Source organism: Microcaecilia unicolor, chromosome 3, assembly GCF_901765095.1.
Source record: "Microcaecilia unicolor chromosome 3, aMicUni1.1, whole genome shotgun sequence".
Taxonomy (NCBI): Eukaryota; Metazoa; Chordata; class Amphibia; order Gymnophiona; family Siphonopidae; genus Microcaecilia; species Microcaecilia unicolor.
Window position 1 is genome coordinate 482,052,878 of NC_044033.1, and position 16,599 is coordinate 482,069,476.

Here is a 16,599-nt window from a genome sequence, read left to right on the forward strand (position 1 = left end):
AACCATCAAAAGTCTCATTCCTGTTATCATAGATTATACCATGTGAACAGAAGTTTCATACCTGCCATTTCTCACTTGTGCCATCACAAGTTTCGTGTGCACCATTGTCAACGTTATCAATATCGTTACTAGACTCACAAACATCAACAAATCAGGTTGCTGACAGCATAACACATTTATCCAACAGGCACAGAGACAATATCAAAATCCAACAAAGCATGGGGAACACATGATTTCTGTTAAAGTCAAAGGGACTATAAAGCTGAGCCAGAAATATGGATGGACAGACTCGATAGGCCATATAGTATTTATCTGCCATCATGTCCTATTTTTCTATGTTTTAGCATGTTAACAATTAACTCACCTTTGTGAAGAGAGCCCATAAAGCAGAAGAATTAAAATAATTAGCTAATATATGGGCCAATATTCAGTGTGCTTTAACCGAGCAGGAATAAACCACACTGTGTGAGCCGGAGAGTGCTGTTGAATATCTGCTCTGACCAACGCAGCGCTCTCTACCAATATTCAATGTTCTACCTAGATAACTATCTGGGCAAGCAGGACTAGGGGCAGCCCACGGTAATCTGTCGCCCAAGGCAAGGATGAGATTTCACCCCTATCCCTGCCCCCACCTAGTCTGGAATCTTCCTCCTTCCTTCCTCAACCCTCTTACCTGCATTTACCTTATTTCATACTTTTATAAAAGGTGGCAGCAGCAGCGAGTTCCATAAGCTGCCCTGCCACGTTGCCGCCGGCACCGGCCTCTTCATTCTACTGAGTCCTGCTCCTACTTAAACAAGAAGTTATGTCAAGAGGTGGGCCACAGTAGGGAGAAGAGGCCAGTGCCAGTGGAAGGACAGCCTATGGGAATCGCTGCTGCTGCCACTATCGCCTTTTGGAAGAGGTTTGAGGAGGGAAGGGGAGAGCTCTGCCTGAGGCCCCCACCTCAGTTGGCCTAACGGTAGGGCCGCCACTGAGTAGGACCATACAAACAGCCAAGGCACTGTCACAAAATATCACCACACCCAGATAGCTTCCAGCAGCTATGAAAGACACAGATTTTGTGCAGATATCTGGGTAGGAGCCAATGCTGAATATCCAGTTCTGGGTCAGATAGCTGAATATTGCCTGGATATCATTGCATCAAAATGATAAATCCAGGGCCATTAATAGGCCCTGTCATTATTGTAATAAACCTAGATCTCAGAGCATTGAAAGCTATGTGCTCAATTTTACATAGATGAGAACTATTCTAGCAGATTTTTACAAAAGACATATAAGGAAGTGCAAAAGTGCACATGAATTTGCTGGCATATACAACAGGAGCAGCCATTTTTTTTAAAACATATTGAAAGCCACCAAGTATCAAGACAACTATAATAATAGCAAATATTTTATATTATAAAAATGTCATCACCTCAGCATTTTCCATGTGGAAAAAACCCAATACTTACACGTGGAAGTAGCAATTTTATAACTTTTATGTATAACTGCCAATACTTACATGAGTAGCCGGAACTATTTTACAAACCTAGATGCTAATTAGGTAGTAAGGACAATTTTCTTTTAGGCAGACACAAATGTGGGATTACAAATTGCTCCCTTAATCAGTCATGTAAAGCCCTAGGCAAAATGAGCACTTAAAAAAATCTGTGCTGGCCTCTGAGCTGGTGCAAAACTCAACAAGGAAATTTGATAACATAGACTTATATTCCCTATGGGAATACACATGTGTATTTTTGGCATGCCCAAGTCATGCTTTAACCACCCTGCTACAGTCTGGGTCTGATATTAAAAGGGGTTTAATCTCACAGGAAAGGCTTATGTCCATTAAACCCTGTTCAGATGGCCAGCCACCAATACGCAGCAGCACTTGACTCATTGAATACCAGCTCTAACTGCCCATTCTCTAACCAGCCTAGGTTAGGGGCGGTTCGGGTCAGTGTTTGGGCAGTGCTGTGATTTTGCTTGTTAGCACTGATATTCAGTCTGCTAACTGGAGAGGTAAGCCAATAAACTTAGGACAGTAAAAAAAAGCTGCCCTAACTTTATCTGTAGAGATAACCGGCACTGGTCTGAATATTGACTGGTGCCTGAATAACTGTCAGGTGACCTCAGATATCCGGATATTCCATCCAGAAGCCATATGTGCAGGGCCTAGAGACAGAGCCGGGCCTGGGGCAGGGCTGCTGCAAACGCGCCCCCCCCCCCCCCACTCTGGACGCGGTTGCCCCACACACACACACACACACACTCTGCATGCACCTGCCACCACCATCCCTCACTCACTCAGACCACCACCAACCCCCAGCTTCCTACTTTCCTGCGTCAGTGCGTCTGCTCCTCCCCAGCTTCCAAGGCTGACCCAGTACCGTGGTCTGTCTCTGTCCTGCTCCTGTGTGCCAGGGCAGGATAATCTCATTAAAGCAATCATCCGGGCCCCAACAGGAGCAGGAGAGAGACAGACCTTAGTGCTGGGGCCCCCCCTGGAGGTCAAGCCGGAGGCATTTTGCCCCCCCTCCCTTGGCGGCTCTGCGTACATGCACCAGCATATCCAGGTTTATTTCACTCCGCAGCTGTGACCGGCTTATAAACCGCTTACTGGCGCGGACTAAATATTGGGCCCTTGGTGTTCTGGTGATTTCCACATGTAAATGTCAGCTTTCTGAAATTGTCATGTACATTTTATGCAATCTATACATGTAAATGCTGCCATTACCACTTGGAGATCTTTTAAATTAGAGACTATGCTCTATAGTTATTGTGTTTGATTTTGATACATTTCGCCAGTTATCTCTGCTAATGTATTTTGCTAATGTATTTTCAAAGCCTCCCATTCAGTTCTTGTACTGTAAGTTTTCTACAGCTATTTTAGCTCTTCTCTTTTATCTGGCACATTAACGATAAAGGGTTTGATTTATGAAGGCTTTTCTGCCATCCCGAGTCAACTGAAAAATACTACATAAATTAGGTGCAATGTTTCAGATACGCAATCATCACTAAACTTTATTTGAAACTCCACTCTTAGAGTATTTATATTCCATGCTCTGAAACTGCATTTTTCTACCTTGGGTTTTGCTAGAAATTTGTTTTTTATACTTTTATGTATGACTGTGTTGGCTCAGATACACTCTTTCCAGTCTTTTTTGCTTGAGTTGCATTCATGCACAATCCTTTTCAGGTGAGGATGGAGGGCAAGTTTTCAAAGAAAATAAACACAGATGAAATCGGAGAAAGAAAGAGAGAGGGAAAGAAAACCAAGAGCCTTTCTAGAAATCCTGTAAATAAATTTTGCTCTCATTCAAATACTGATGGATTTAACTTACATGTTGTGCCTTCGCCATTCAGGGGTCCACTCATTCCTGTATCATACTGAGCAAATACTTTCACATCATACGTGGTTCCTGGAAACAGATTCTGCAACGTATACGTGGTCACATCTCCAACAAACACCTCCATGGGATTACCACCATCTTTAGTGAAAGAAAGTCAGACCGTGTTATCATTTGAAACCTTCATCACAACACCACAATTTATTCTTTTACCAGTTAGAGGACTAAAAAACCATCCTTCAACATACTTAAAACAATATAACAGAAACAGAATACAACAGAGTTCAGCTCTCTGTGATTCAAAACCTAACCCTGTGAAAGTAAGACTTTGGTCTTCCCTATATGTAAGGGAAAGGGAAATGGGACTTGATATACTGCCTCTCTGAGTTTTTGTTGCAACTACATTCAAAGTGGTTTACATATATTCAGGTACTTATTTTGTACCAGGGGCAATGGAGGGTTAAGTGACTTGCCCAGAGTCACAAGGAGCTGCAGTGGGAATTGAACTCAGCTCCCCAGGATCAAAGTCCACTGCACTAACCACTAGGCTACTGAAGTAAGAACTCAGAGGAGAACATCTTCAAAAACATGATGTGGTCCTAGTAAAAGCTGCATAAACATTTACTGACAGAAATGGTGGAAAAGTAGAATATACATCAGTCATTCCCAACCTGGTCCTCGGGGCACACCTAGTCCCATTGGGTTTTCAAGACATCCACAATGAATATTCATGAGGTAGATTTGCATTCAATCTATCTCATGTATTCTCATTGTGGATATTCTGAAAACCTGATGGGACTAGGTATGCCCTGATGACTGGGTTGGGAATATATTGGAACAGCCTTTATATCTTAAACAAATCCTACCATGGTTACCCTCTCCCCTCTACTAAACTGTTCCACCAATAACTAGCACAGGGTTTCTTAAAATTATCCTGGGGTCTCACAACCAGTGGGGTTTCTGGAAGTCCACAATAAATAGGCATGAGATAGATCTGCCTGGGCAGTATACAAATTTATCTCAGGCTTGCTGTGGACAGGTTTGGGAAGCTCTGACCTAGTACACAGCATAAAAGCACGTGGAAAATAAAATGGATGGCTGCAGAGAAGAATTTTATCTTCTAATGAAATAGATGTTAACTATTGCAGAAGGCACAGAATTTATTGGCATCAGTTCTGCATCCTTTTCTAACCCTGGCCCCTAAAAAGTCATATTCTCTTACCTGCAGGTAGATACACAAGTTTATACCCAAGAACAGGAGATGCTGCGGGATCCCAGGAGACCTTGAATCGAGTGTACCATTCATCTGAAACACGCAGGTTCTGAGGAGCGAGTAGCCCAACTAAAAATAAGGAACAGTAATTATTATTGTCACTGTTATTATTAAACCATTTTTGGAATTATCAAACAGGTCGATCCATATGATTTCAATTTTTTCAAGGGTGAAGTTTAAGCTGATAGGCACTAAAATTTATGCACTGATAATGCACACACATGTTTAGCATAATGGTGTGTACACATACACATCTGTGCACAGTTCTTTATAGAATACGCTTAGCGATTTCCATGCATAAATTGTAATTATTGTCAATTAGTGCTCATTATTGCTCAAGTGTTGTTAAAAACGCTGATTACCTTGTTACATCTATTATACGCATATCTCCACACAAACTCTAGGCTCCATATATAGAATCCGGAGGATGTTGGCCAAAATGTTTTATTTTGATTAGTTTCTCATGTCATTTATGGGCTCCTTCTACAAAGCTGTGCAACTATTAGCGACGCGCTGAATGTGAAGAAGCCCACGGTAATATAATGGGCTTCTTCACATTTAGGAGCCCTTTTACTAAGGCGTGTAGGTGCCCACATGCATCCAACATGCGTCAAATTGGCACTACCGCCCAGCTACTGCATGCCCCAGGCGGTAATTCCAATTTTGGCGCGTGCCCAAAACACAGAGTAGAAAATATTTTCTATTTTCTACCGCGGAGCACTTACCCGGCGGTAATTGGCAATAGGCATGCGATGGACACTTACCGCCCGGTTAGCGCAAGAGACCTTACCGCTAAGTCAATGAGTGGCGTTAAGGTCTCAGCCAAAAATGGACACGCGCTGCTTTTCATTTTTCCGCAAGTGCATTTTCCGGCACCATAAAAAAATCCCTTTTTTTTATCCAGGCGCGCTCAGCAAAATGGACCAGTGCGCATCGAAAACACGCACCTACACCAGTGCAGGACACTTTTGGGTGCACCTTAGTAAAAGGACCCTAGCAAAAGAACCCCTTAGTCAGGCACTAATCAGTAGCACAGCTTTGTAAAAGGAGCTCTGAATTGTAAGGAGTTTCCTGTCATTTCAGGTTAAAAATGAATGCACATTCCTAAAGCAGTTTCTATCAACTTCCACCCCCACATGGGTTACTCAGTGAGCTTCTGGCAGAGCATCAGTGCTTTCTTTTTCTGACCTTTTTTCTAGTGTTATTATTTCTACTACTAAGAAACAGACCCTACTCTATGGAGCTTACGATTTGGTCAAGACAAAACAAAACAAACAAGAGTCTACAAGAAATGCATTTGTTTTAGAGAAGTGGTTAAGAATTAAAAACATTAATTGCTTTTAGCTGTTTAAATCCTTTCACAAATGTGTCCCAGAACAATCCTAAAGAGGGAGGGTGAAGCAATAGGAAATATTTATTTATATTTATTTATTGCATTTGTATCCCACATTTTCCCACCTATTTGCAGGCTCAATGTGGCTTACAATGCTCCGTTATGACTTTCGCCATTCCAGAGTAGAAGATAACAATCGGTGTTTCATAAAGATCAAGGATGACATAATAGAATTAATTAAACAGATATAGGAAGAAACAGTTCAGCATTTAAGGTAAAGTGATGATGCGTTGCATTTACAGTTCTTGACCGTTGTGGTATGCCTTGTTGAAGAAATAGATCTTCAGAGATTTACGAAAATTGATTAGTTCGTAAATTGTTTTAGGTTAAACGGTAATGCGTTCCACAGCTGTGTACATATGTAGGGAAAGCTGGACACATGTAGCAGGATTATCCTGTATCAAAACCAAACAAATGTTCAATAATAAATTTTAGCATTAAATTACCTGTTCTTCCATTTCCTGTCAGTTGTCCACCATCACCATCTGCATATACAGCCACGACAGTAATTTTGTAGGGCGTGTCAGAGAGGAGTGGTTGCAGTATCACATTGTTTCTTCTGCCTGGTACTGATGTCTAGAAAATGAAAAAGAGGACACTTCATATCCTGGAAAATAGGGTAGATCACCAATCAAATTGTGGTGTAGTCATGGGTGGGCAGAGGCAGAACCACTTTGGGCTTAGGCCAATGGTACTTATCATCTTTATAGCTAGCAGGAATCCCTAAGCCTCACCAGCTGAAGATATTCTCTGCGAACCACCAGGCCTTCTGAACACTGTGGTAGACAACGGCCATTTTCCCAGCCACCAATGATTGTATTCTCATGACATGCTCATTTCTTGTACATGCTCAGTTCATTTATGTCTGGTGGGGAGGGGAGTAGGGATAGAGAGGAAATGCATGTGCTGACGTATTCCACCCCTGAACCCACCCAGAAATTTGTTTCTGGCTACACCACTGCTACCAACAAAGATTTTATATTGATATAAATATTGTATGCCTGATAATTAGCGGCTGGAGAGGCCATATAAAGTAACACACCTGAAGTGATGTTTTACTTTATCCACATAATCAGCAATGCAGTATGAATAACAATAGCACCAGTTCAATGCAGCAAGGCACAATCTCAGCCTTTAAGTTAGGCCTGCTTTTTTTTTTTTTTTTTGCAGGCCTAACAAATGTATTCAGATTATCCAGACAGCAGCTCAATTTTGACACTCTTCAGATAACTTCTGTCTCAGCCTGATATTTAAAGCTATTTAACTAGGCAGGAGCCGCTTGTGTAAGCCTAAACACTGATTTTCAGCAGCACTTAACCAGACAGTGTCACTGAATATCACCACTAAGCGCACCCGCACTGTCCAGTTAGTGTCTGTGGGCAGAGTATGGGTGGAGTGTGGGAGAAATCAGTACTTGTCTGGTTAGTGGCAATATTCACATTGCCAAAATCACTGTTCCTTCAAGACCCCATGACCCGATATCTCTCCCTCTCTCCCCACCTCCTTGCCTGAAGTCCAGTATCCTCCCGATCTCTCAACACCCCACCCCCACTTTACCTGCAGGTATATCAGGGTGAGAAGAGACAAGAGAAAAATGGAGATACCCAATCATGGCTGGGGAGGGTACTGACATAAGAGGAGAGCACCAATGCAAAAGTTGGTTTTGAGTACCACAGTCCCTTGACCCAGCTCAGAATCTACATCTATTTTCTTTGCAATCTTCTAGCAGGGCCGCCGAGAGGGGGGGACAGGGGGGACAAAATTCCCGGGGCCCGGGCCTCCAAGGGGGTCCCGGCGCCACAGTCCCATCTGCCACCACCACCGGGCCCCTTCCACCCGAACCCCCGCCAGCAGAAGTGCTGTCTTCTGACTCCGGCGTGCGCGGCCCACACAGACGCGCTCCTCTCAGCTGATCTTCGCTGTACTCTGCATGGCTTCTGTGTGTCTGACATCCTCAGGACGTCAGACGCACAGAAGCCCTGCAGAGTACAGTGAAGATCAACTGAGAGGAGCGCGTCTGTGTGGGCCACGCACGCCGGAGTCAGAAGACAGCATGTCTGCTGGCGGAGGTTCAGGTGGAAGGGGCCCGGCCCGGTGGCGGAGGCGGAGGCAGGTGGGACTGTGGTGCTGGGTCCCCCTCAGGGGGGGTGGCGACAACTGGGGGGTGGGGTGGCAGTGGGGGCGGGGCCCAGGGGGCGGGCCCGGGGGCAGCCTTGTCCCGGGCCCGGCCCAGTCTCTCGGCGGCCCTGTCTTCTAGAAACTATATTGATTAATGTTGATGTTATAGCTAACAAACTGAATAACTGGACTTGACTTCATATGTGTCTATGTGAAAATTCTGTAATTACAGACTTCAACTGTAAAGTGTTAGCTCAAAAAAAGAACAATAAATTGCTTGGATTTGAGATGAACAATTTTCAAATATAGAAAACAATACTTCATCCGAAAGCTCTCAAACGCAGTATGACAAAAATCAGGTGGTTTGCTTTTCATTGTATAGATGGGTAATGTTTTCTTCAGTGATATGACTTACATATTCATCAATAGGATCCCCAACAGTTGGAGAATAAATAATTTTGTACTGGTAGACTTCTCCATCAGCATGATCCCAGGACACTGATAGGCTGTTTGTTGTTTCTCCAAAAACTTTCATGTTCCTTGGTCCACTTCGCGGCACTGAAAGAGGAGCAGCCAAAACAATTAGCTTGCGATCAATGCCTGTGTTGCTAAACAATGAATCAGTCCTTGAAAACCAATTTAGACAATGTGAATATTTTAACTCTGAATGCAAAGCAATTTGGATAACTCGCGGTGCAAGTCAATAAAATACATAGCTGCATTTTGAGATCTGTGTCTGGTGCTTTTTATTTTCAACTACCTACTTTATGATGCCGATATGGTAACAAAGTATGTACATAAAATAAATCTGCAAATACATCCCATGCATATTTATTATGGATATCCCGATAAATCACCTGGCTTGGGAAATCCTGCTTCATATGTTGCAAGTCTGAATCTAATGGTTCTGTATGCAATTATCTTGAATGCATTACCTTCCCATGAGTTTTATAATTAGATGTTCAGAGCATGAGACCAAGCCACAAGTGTTTGACTCACCTAGGAGCCTTTTACTAAGCTGCATAGGGCTACCGCATGGGTATTGCGTGCCAAATCGACCCTACCGCCGGGGTAGCACTGGCAGGAGTTCTGAAGTTCCAGCGTGCAGTTTCCCCGCAGTAGAAAATAATTTTCTCAAAGAATTCTTTGCATTTAGCCTCAGAGAAGGAGCCCTCTTTATAGAGGGATGAATAAAAGTGTACAAACTCACCCTGAATATCTTTTAGACCAGCTCTGACAACGCCCCTCTCATCCCTGATTTTACTAATATAACTCTTTGCAGATCTCTGTTTTACTAGAGACGCAAGATGCTTGCCCGTTTTGTTTCCCCGTTGATGCAACCTATATTTATACAACTTAATATTGTAGAGCGCCCTTGTGTCCAATATTTCCTGCATCTTTTTTCTACATTCTGCATAGGCCATCATTGTGCGTAGGCCTTTCTGTGGGGGGGGGGGGGGGTTTAGTTTACTATGTTCTTAGTTTGGAAGGGGAGGGGGAAAAGGGGGGAGAAATGAAAACAGATGTGGAGGCTAGTGTAACCACAGTTGTATTTCTGCAATGCACACTGCTATGTTGTGTCGCAAGGATTGGAAATGTTTTGTAAGTGAACCACTGTACTTGTCTCCACGCATCAATAAAGATATTTAAAATAATAATAATAATAATTTTCTATTTTCTACTGCAAGGGCATTCCTGATGGTCATTGGCAGCACAGCCACATTGCCGCTCACTGCCTGATTACTGCAAGAGTAGCACGTCAGCCCTTACCACTTTCTAAATAGGCAGCACTAAGGGTTCAGGCAGTAAATAGATGCGTGCTAATTTTAATATTAGTGCGCAGCCATTTATTATCTCATTTTAAAAAGGGCCTTTTTCCCGCCCGGTAAAAAATGGCCCAGTGCACACCAATTTCTCACACCAAAATTAGCACAGGCTACTTTTTACAGCAGCTTAGTAAAAGGGCCCCCAAGATACTACGAACAGGAAATGCTCAACTCTAGATATCACTATTTCTAATATAGATCTTCTCCTTATTTTCAATTATTATATAGCAGTTATAAAATTGTCTTCCTGTTTATTTCAGATATTAGTGAGATAATGAAATTTTCAATGAAAATCAGCAAATCAGAGTTTCTGATTTCAATATGCCAAGTTCCTCCTCAGAGGCATATACTGGAGGTAATTCAAAAAGATGACACATAAATGATGACATTCCTTGAGCACCTAACTGGACCATAAAATGGCCTTTAACCTGAGGTAGGTAACTTTGGAAATATTTATATATTTAAGATATGTTTTAATGTTGTACCAACTGCACTTCTGTTTTCATCACTGCTTTGGATGATTTTACTAGGAAAGCAAAACATTAAAGATTTTTTTATTTTTTTATTTTATTATCATTTCATCTTTATTGATTTATTTGGGTGGGGTTTTTTTTTTTCATTTTGTACTAGAATTGCGTTATGCCTTTTTCTGTATTTTACATTTCATTGTTGATAACTGTTTTGAATGTTCTTTGACATTTTATAATTAAACAAAAGTTTTTAAATGGAAAATGTCCTGTCTTATACACAGAGCATAAGAACATAGGATGAGCCATGTTGGGTCAGACCAAAAGTCCATTGAGTCTCCAATAGAAAGACAGCATAGTCACAAGTACCCTGCAGGATCCCAAACAGTAAATCCTTATGGCTTACTCCTAAGTCATCCTGACTCAACGTTTGATGGATTTTCCAATAGAAACATCTAAAGTTCTTTTAAATCCAGCTATGCTGCCTTGGCCATGTCCCCTTGTCTTAATACGATTTAAAAGGGTCAACTCCTTTCCTATTTACCTGTTCCATCCCACTCATGATTTTACAGATCCTGCCCATCACATCACTCCCAATTGTTTCTTCTCCAAGATGAAAAGCCCTTTTCTTCATAGAAGAACTAATCCATCCCTTTTGTGATATTCTGAGAAACGTCAAACTAGAAAAAAACATATCTTACACGTTGTCCCTTCTCCTTCATTTGGATTTCCTTCTCCATCTGCATAGAGAGGCACAACATTCACACTGTAGGAAGTATCTGCTGTCAGGCGTTCAAGTAGAATATCGCGGGTGGTTCCTGGCACTACAATCTGGGTAGGTGATACAATGTTTAGAGTTAATTTATCAGCTGTGAAAGGTAACCATAACACTTGTAATCGTTATTATTCTTGTTCCTGGGAGGAAGGACACATACTGCACATGTTGTCCCATGCAGGGTTGCTACTATGAAATTACTACTACTACTACTAACTAACATTTCTAAAGCGCTACTAGGGTTACGCAGCGCTGTACAATTTAAACATAGAAGGACAGTCCCTGCTCAAAGAGCTTACAATCTAAAAGACAAGAACCCTCTTCTCGAAACTTTTTCTCTTTTTTATACAATTTCTCCTGTGAATAAACAATTTATTCAAAAGATGAGGCTGAAGTTAAATTAGATTAGTTCCTTCTGTAGGCCCGTGACCATAAAAATGTGTTCCTTTAAATGGCTATTTGCTTAGCTAAAATTATTTTTCTAAGAACAGGTTAAAAATGTTTTTGCTTTGGTTTTTTTTAAGGGGGGGGGGGATATAGCTCACACTTTTTTAGCAGCAGTTCAAGGTATGTTACTTACGGGTAACACAGTAAATGTTGGCAGATAAAGACTTGCATGGTCTGTCCAACAAGGTGGCCAGAATTGAATCCTACACTCTGCACCAGTGGTGTAGCTACGTGGGGCCACGGGGGCCTGGGCCCCCCCTGAATTTCCTCTGGGCCCTGGTTTTGCTGGCGGGGGTCCCCAATCCCGCCAGCTGAAGCCTTGTCCAGTGCCGGTCTCCGGCACCGCCACGGTGCCTGCCCTGATCTCTCTTCCCCAGTGGCGTTCCTAAGGGGGCTGACACCTGGGGCGGATTGCCGATGTGCCCCGCCCCCTGAGTGCAGTGCCCCCCCGGATGCAGCGCGACCCCCCCCCACGAAGGAACCCCCCGCCCGGGTGCACGCCACTGGGGGGTGCCACGCGCGCCTGTCCGTCGTTCGTTCCATGCTCCCTCTGCCCCGGAACAGGAAGTAACAGGGGCCCTTTGTAAGTTTATGTGCTTTGAAAATGAACACGTATCACATAATGTCCAAACAAAAAAAACAGCACCACGGGCCTTTAAAAATGGAACACAGTTCTTTAATGAATGAGCCTTGACAAAAAGACCCGACACGGGCCGTGTTTCGGTGACTAGCACCTGCGTCAGGGGTCACAGTGATGATGTGGAAAACTTGGGGAATAACTCGAATATATTCCTCTACAATATATTATTCCTTACCCCACGTTTTTTTCATCCATTTGGATACAGAAAGTGAAAGTGCCTTGGTGCTTTGTAGCTTTTACTATATGAGACGTGGGGACCCCTGACGCAGGTGCTAGTCACCGAAACACGGCCCGTGTCGGGTCTTTTTGTCAAGGCTCATTCATTAAAGAACTGTGTTCCATTTTTAAAGGCCCGAGGTGCTGTTTTTTTTGTTTGGACTTTAGTTTGTACTTCGTTCCCTCTCTTTTGTTATATCCACGTATCACATAATGCCATTTAGCGTACTCCATTAAGAGGTGTATTTTCCGCCTTGCATTACAGTTTTGCATCTAACTTGTGTTAACGGCAAAAGTTAAAAGGCATTAACCCTCGGATTCTATATATGGTGACTAAAGTTACGCATGCAATTTTGGCCATGCGGCCAAATTGTGCATGTAACTTAATTGATTAACAAGCCAATTGGCGCCAATAATTGAATACTAACAAGCAATCACCAGCACTAATTGGCACTAATTCAAATTTACATGCACAGCTTGCTAAGCATGTTCTATAAAGTGGTGTACATGGAGGGGCACAGGCAGGTCGTGGGCCTTCCTAAAAGTTATGTGCAGTCTTACAGAACAGGGGCGTAGCTACGTGGGGCCATGGGGGCATGGGCCCCCGTAGGTTTGGCCCTGCCCCCCCCCCCGCCGCCAACCCTCCCTTGCCGCCATCAGGTACCGTTGCTGGCGGGGGTCCCCAACCCTCGCCAGCCAAAGTCCTCTTCTCCAGCGCGGCTGCGTTGCTGATCTGCAAGAGCAGGCTTCTGTTTCTGTGAGTCTGACATCCTGCACGTTAACAGCGACTTTCCCTCTAAGCAGATCTAAACTGCAAGGGAGTCCTCCACTGGCATTCCTGCAGGTTGGGGAGGGGGGTGCTTCAATACTGTACCTGAAATTGTGAGGGTTCGAGAAAGCATAATACTGAAGCACCACTGGCAGAAATACTTGTAGAGCAGTGGTTCCCAAACCTGTCCTGGCCAGTCAGATTTTCAAGGTATCCACAATGAATATTCATGAGAGGGATCTGCATGCAGTGGAGGCAGCACTTGCAAATACCTGTCATGAGTATTCGTTACAGACATCCTGAAAACCTGACTGGATAGGGAGCCCCAGGACAGGTTTGGGAATCACTGTGGTAGAGGACTCCCGCATAGCTTAGAGCAGGCTTATCCATGTTCTGTCCACAAGGGCTGCAAACAGGCTGGGTTTTCAGGATATCCCTAATGAATATGCATGGGGGAGATCTGCCTGCCCACTACTTCCATTGTATGCAAATCTCCCTCATACATATTCATTAAGTATATCTTGAAAACCTGGCCAGTTTGCTGCCCTCGAGGATCAGCTTGGACAAGCCTGGCTTAGAGCTTCTTAGAGGAAACGCTGAATAAAAGCACCGCTGCTAATGCAGAATGCAGTTATCTAAACCTCTGAAGGTATTGCTGTTATGGGTTATTTGCTGTGTTAGCCATTAACATGCATTAATTACCCCATGTTAATTGCAAGGTGCAGACACTGCTTATGCCATGACCATTTCATATTAGCTGTTTAATGTGGCAGTTAACACTAACTGTTAACACTGCATTAACTGTTTTTGAGCCTCACATTAAAGCCTCTAAAAGACTAAGAGGGGCATAATCGAACAGAAACGCCTATCTCCATGGGCGTTTATCTCCGAGAACGGGTCCGTGAAGGGGCGGAGTGAACCGTATGTTCAAAAGAAAATAAACGCCCATGTTTTATTCGCCAAGGTGTGAGCTTGGCGTTTTTGCTTTTCACCGATAATGGAAAATGAAATCGCCCAGCTCAAAAACGAATAAATCCAAGGCATTTGTTCGTGGGAGGGGCCAGGATTCATAGTGCACTGGTCCCCCTCACATGCCAGGACACCAACCGGGCATCCTAGGGGGCACTTTTACAAAAACAAAAAAAAAGGTAAAAGAGCTCCCAGGTGCATAGCACCCTTCCCTTGTGTGTTGAGCCCCCCAAATCCCCCTCAAAACCCACTGCCCACAAGTCTACACCATTACTATAGCCCTAAGAGGTGAAGGGGGGCACCTACATGTGGGTACAGTGGGTTTGGGGGGGTTGGACGACTAAGCATTAAGCAGCACAATTGTAACAGGTAGGGGGGGGATGGGCCTGGGTCCACCTGCCTGACGTCCACTGCACCCCCTAACAACTGCTCCAGGGACCTGCATACTGCTGCTTGGGAGGAGGGTATGACATTTGAGGGTGAAAATAAAAAGTTGTGAAACATCATATTTTTGTGGTGGGAGGGGGTTAGTGACCACTGGGGGAGTCAGGGGAGGTCATCCCCGACTCCCTCTGGGGGTCATCTGGTCATTTAGGGCACTTTTTGGGGCCTTATTCGTGAAAAAACAGGGTCCAGGAAAAGTGCCCTAAATTCTAGCTACAAACGCATCGATTATCGGCGAAAGGCGCCCATCTCTGTTCGGGTGATAACCACGCCCCAGTCCCGCCTTCACCACGCCTCCGACACGCCCCCGTCAACTTTGTCCGCATCCGCGACGGAGTGCAGTTGAAAGCGTCCAAAGTTTGGCTTACGATTATACCGCTTTATTTGTTTTTGTGAGAAAAACGCCCATCTCCCGATTTAGGTCGGAACTTGGGCGTTTTTCTCGTTCGATTATAAGCTGGTAATTATCCTATGTTACGACTAAATGACAGGTTTCCAGTATCATAATCCAGTTCTCGCTAAAGTTATGTGCAGTCAAGCACATACCATGCTAGCACAGAAGGACTGTATAGAGAGAGCATCTATTCTTCAAACTTATGAATGGGACAGGTCCTGCATTGGGGGGAGTGGCGAAGACATCATGGTGCAAGAAACCAGACAGCCACAAAATCGAGGAGGTAGCGTCAGCTACAGAATAAGCATACATGCATTAGTAGCACCAATCTGCTAATGGGAGAGATCAGGGCATAAACTTCAGGAGCAAGAAATAATTCTGGCATACACACAGCTCCTGCTTCTGTAATCATTTTGCACCTCACTGTGGGCTGGCTTCCTAAGTTAATTTATGAATGACATTTTAACTACTCAGACAATTACGTTATAGTTTGCACGAACTTGCACATTAGGAAGTAAGTTAATCATTCTCTGATTGCTTATACTATAAAACCTAGCAAATTACTCACAGTCTCTAGTGGCCTCGTGCCACGTAAAGGTGCATAGCTGACTCTGTACTGCTGTACTGGTCCTGGCGCAGGTTCCCAGCGGACATTCAAGGTGTTTGTTGTGGGATTGTATATTTGGATGTTTCTAGCTGTTCCTCTCACCACTAAAAAAAATAAAATGGAAAAAAAGAGTGCGTAACGATTCACACACTTACACAACTTTCTATTGCCGCCTTAGTCCTATCCAGCAGAATCATGAAGCACCAAAGCGCCAGATATGAGATTAAACTCATTGGACAGCACTGTAGCATCCTAACTCCATCCTGCAGAGACACATCCAGTCAGTCAGATTTTCAGGACATCCACCATGAAAATATGTAAGATAAACCTAGACACACTAGAAACTCCATATATGCAAATTTATTTCACGTCTATTCATTGTGTATAACAATAACTACAGAAATGTGGCACGAGGAAGTACAGATATTAGAGTTACAATTTCTCCTATGAGTAAACAATTTAGTCAAAAGATTAGGCTCAAGCTAAATTAGATTAGACTTCTGTAGGCCCATGACCATAAAAACGTGTTCCTTTAAATGGCTATCTTGTTTAGTTAAAGTTATTTTTCTAAGAACAGGTTAAAAATTTATTTTTTTTAAGGTGGGGTATAGCGCACACCTTTTTAGCAGTAGTTCAAGGTATGTTACTTTTGGGTAACATGGAGGGGCATTTTCGAACAGGGACGACCATCTCTAAGGGCGCCCATCTCTAAAGACGGTGCCACAAAGGGGGGGGGGGGGGTAACCCGTATTATCAAAACAAGATGGACGTCCATCTTTCGCTTCGATAATACGGTTGGGGACGCCCAAATCTTGACATTTAGGTTGACCTTAGAGATGGTCGTCCTTAGGTCGTTTTTGAGATGGTCGTCCTCGGATTTCGGCGATAATGGAAACCAAAAACATCCAAATCCAAGCCTTTTGGTCGAG

The 16,599-nt window shown here is 43.6% G+C and overlaps 1 protein-coding gene across 1 annotated transcript in view; it reads right to left on the reverse strand.

Moving 5' to 3' along the window:
- The window catches only part of COL12A1 (collagen type XII alpha 1 chain), a 384,763-nt gene that overhangs the window by 112,703 nt on the left and 255,461 nt on the right, over window positions 1-16,599 (reverse strand). Inside the window, 6 exon segments of the mRNA XM_030199047.1 lie at window positions 3,327-3,473; window positions 4,555-4,674; window positions 6,445-6,574; window positions 8,532-8,674; window positions 11,111-11,240; window positions 15,632-15,774. Of these exon segments, the coding sequence (XP_030054907.1) occupies window positions 3,327-3,473; window positions 4,555-4,674; window positions 6,445-6,574; window positions 8,532-8,674; window positions 11,111-11,240; window positions 15,632-15,774 (813 nt within the window).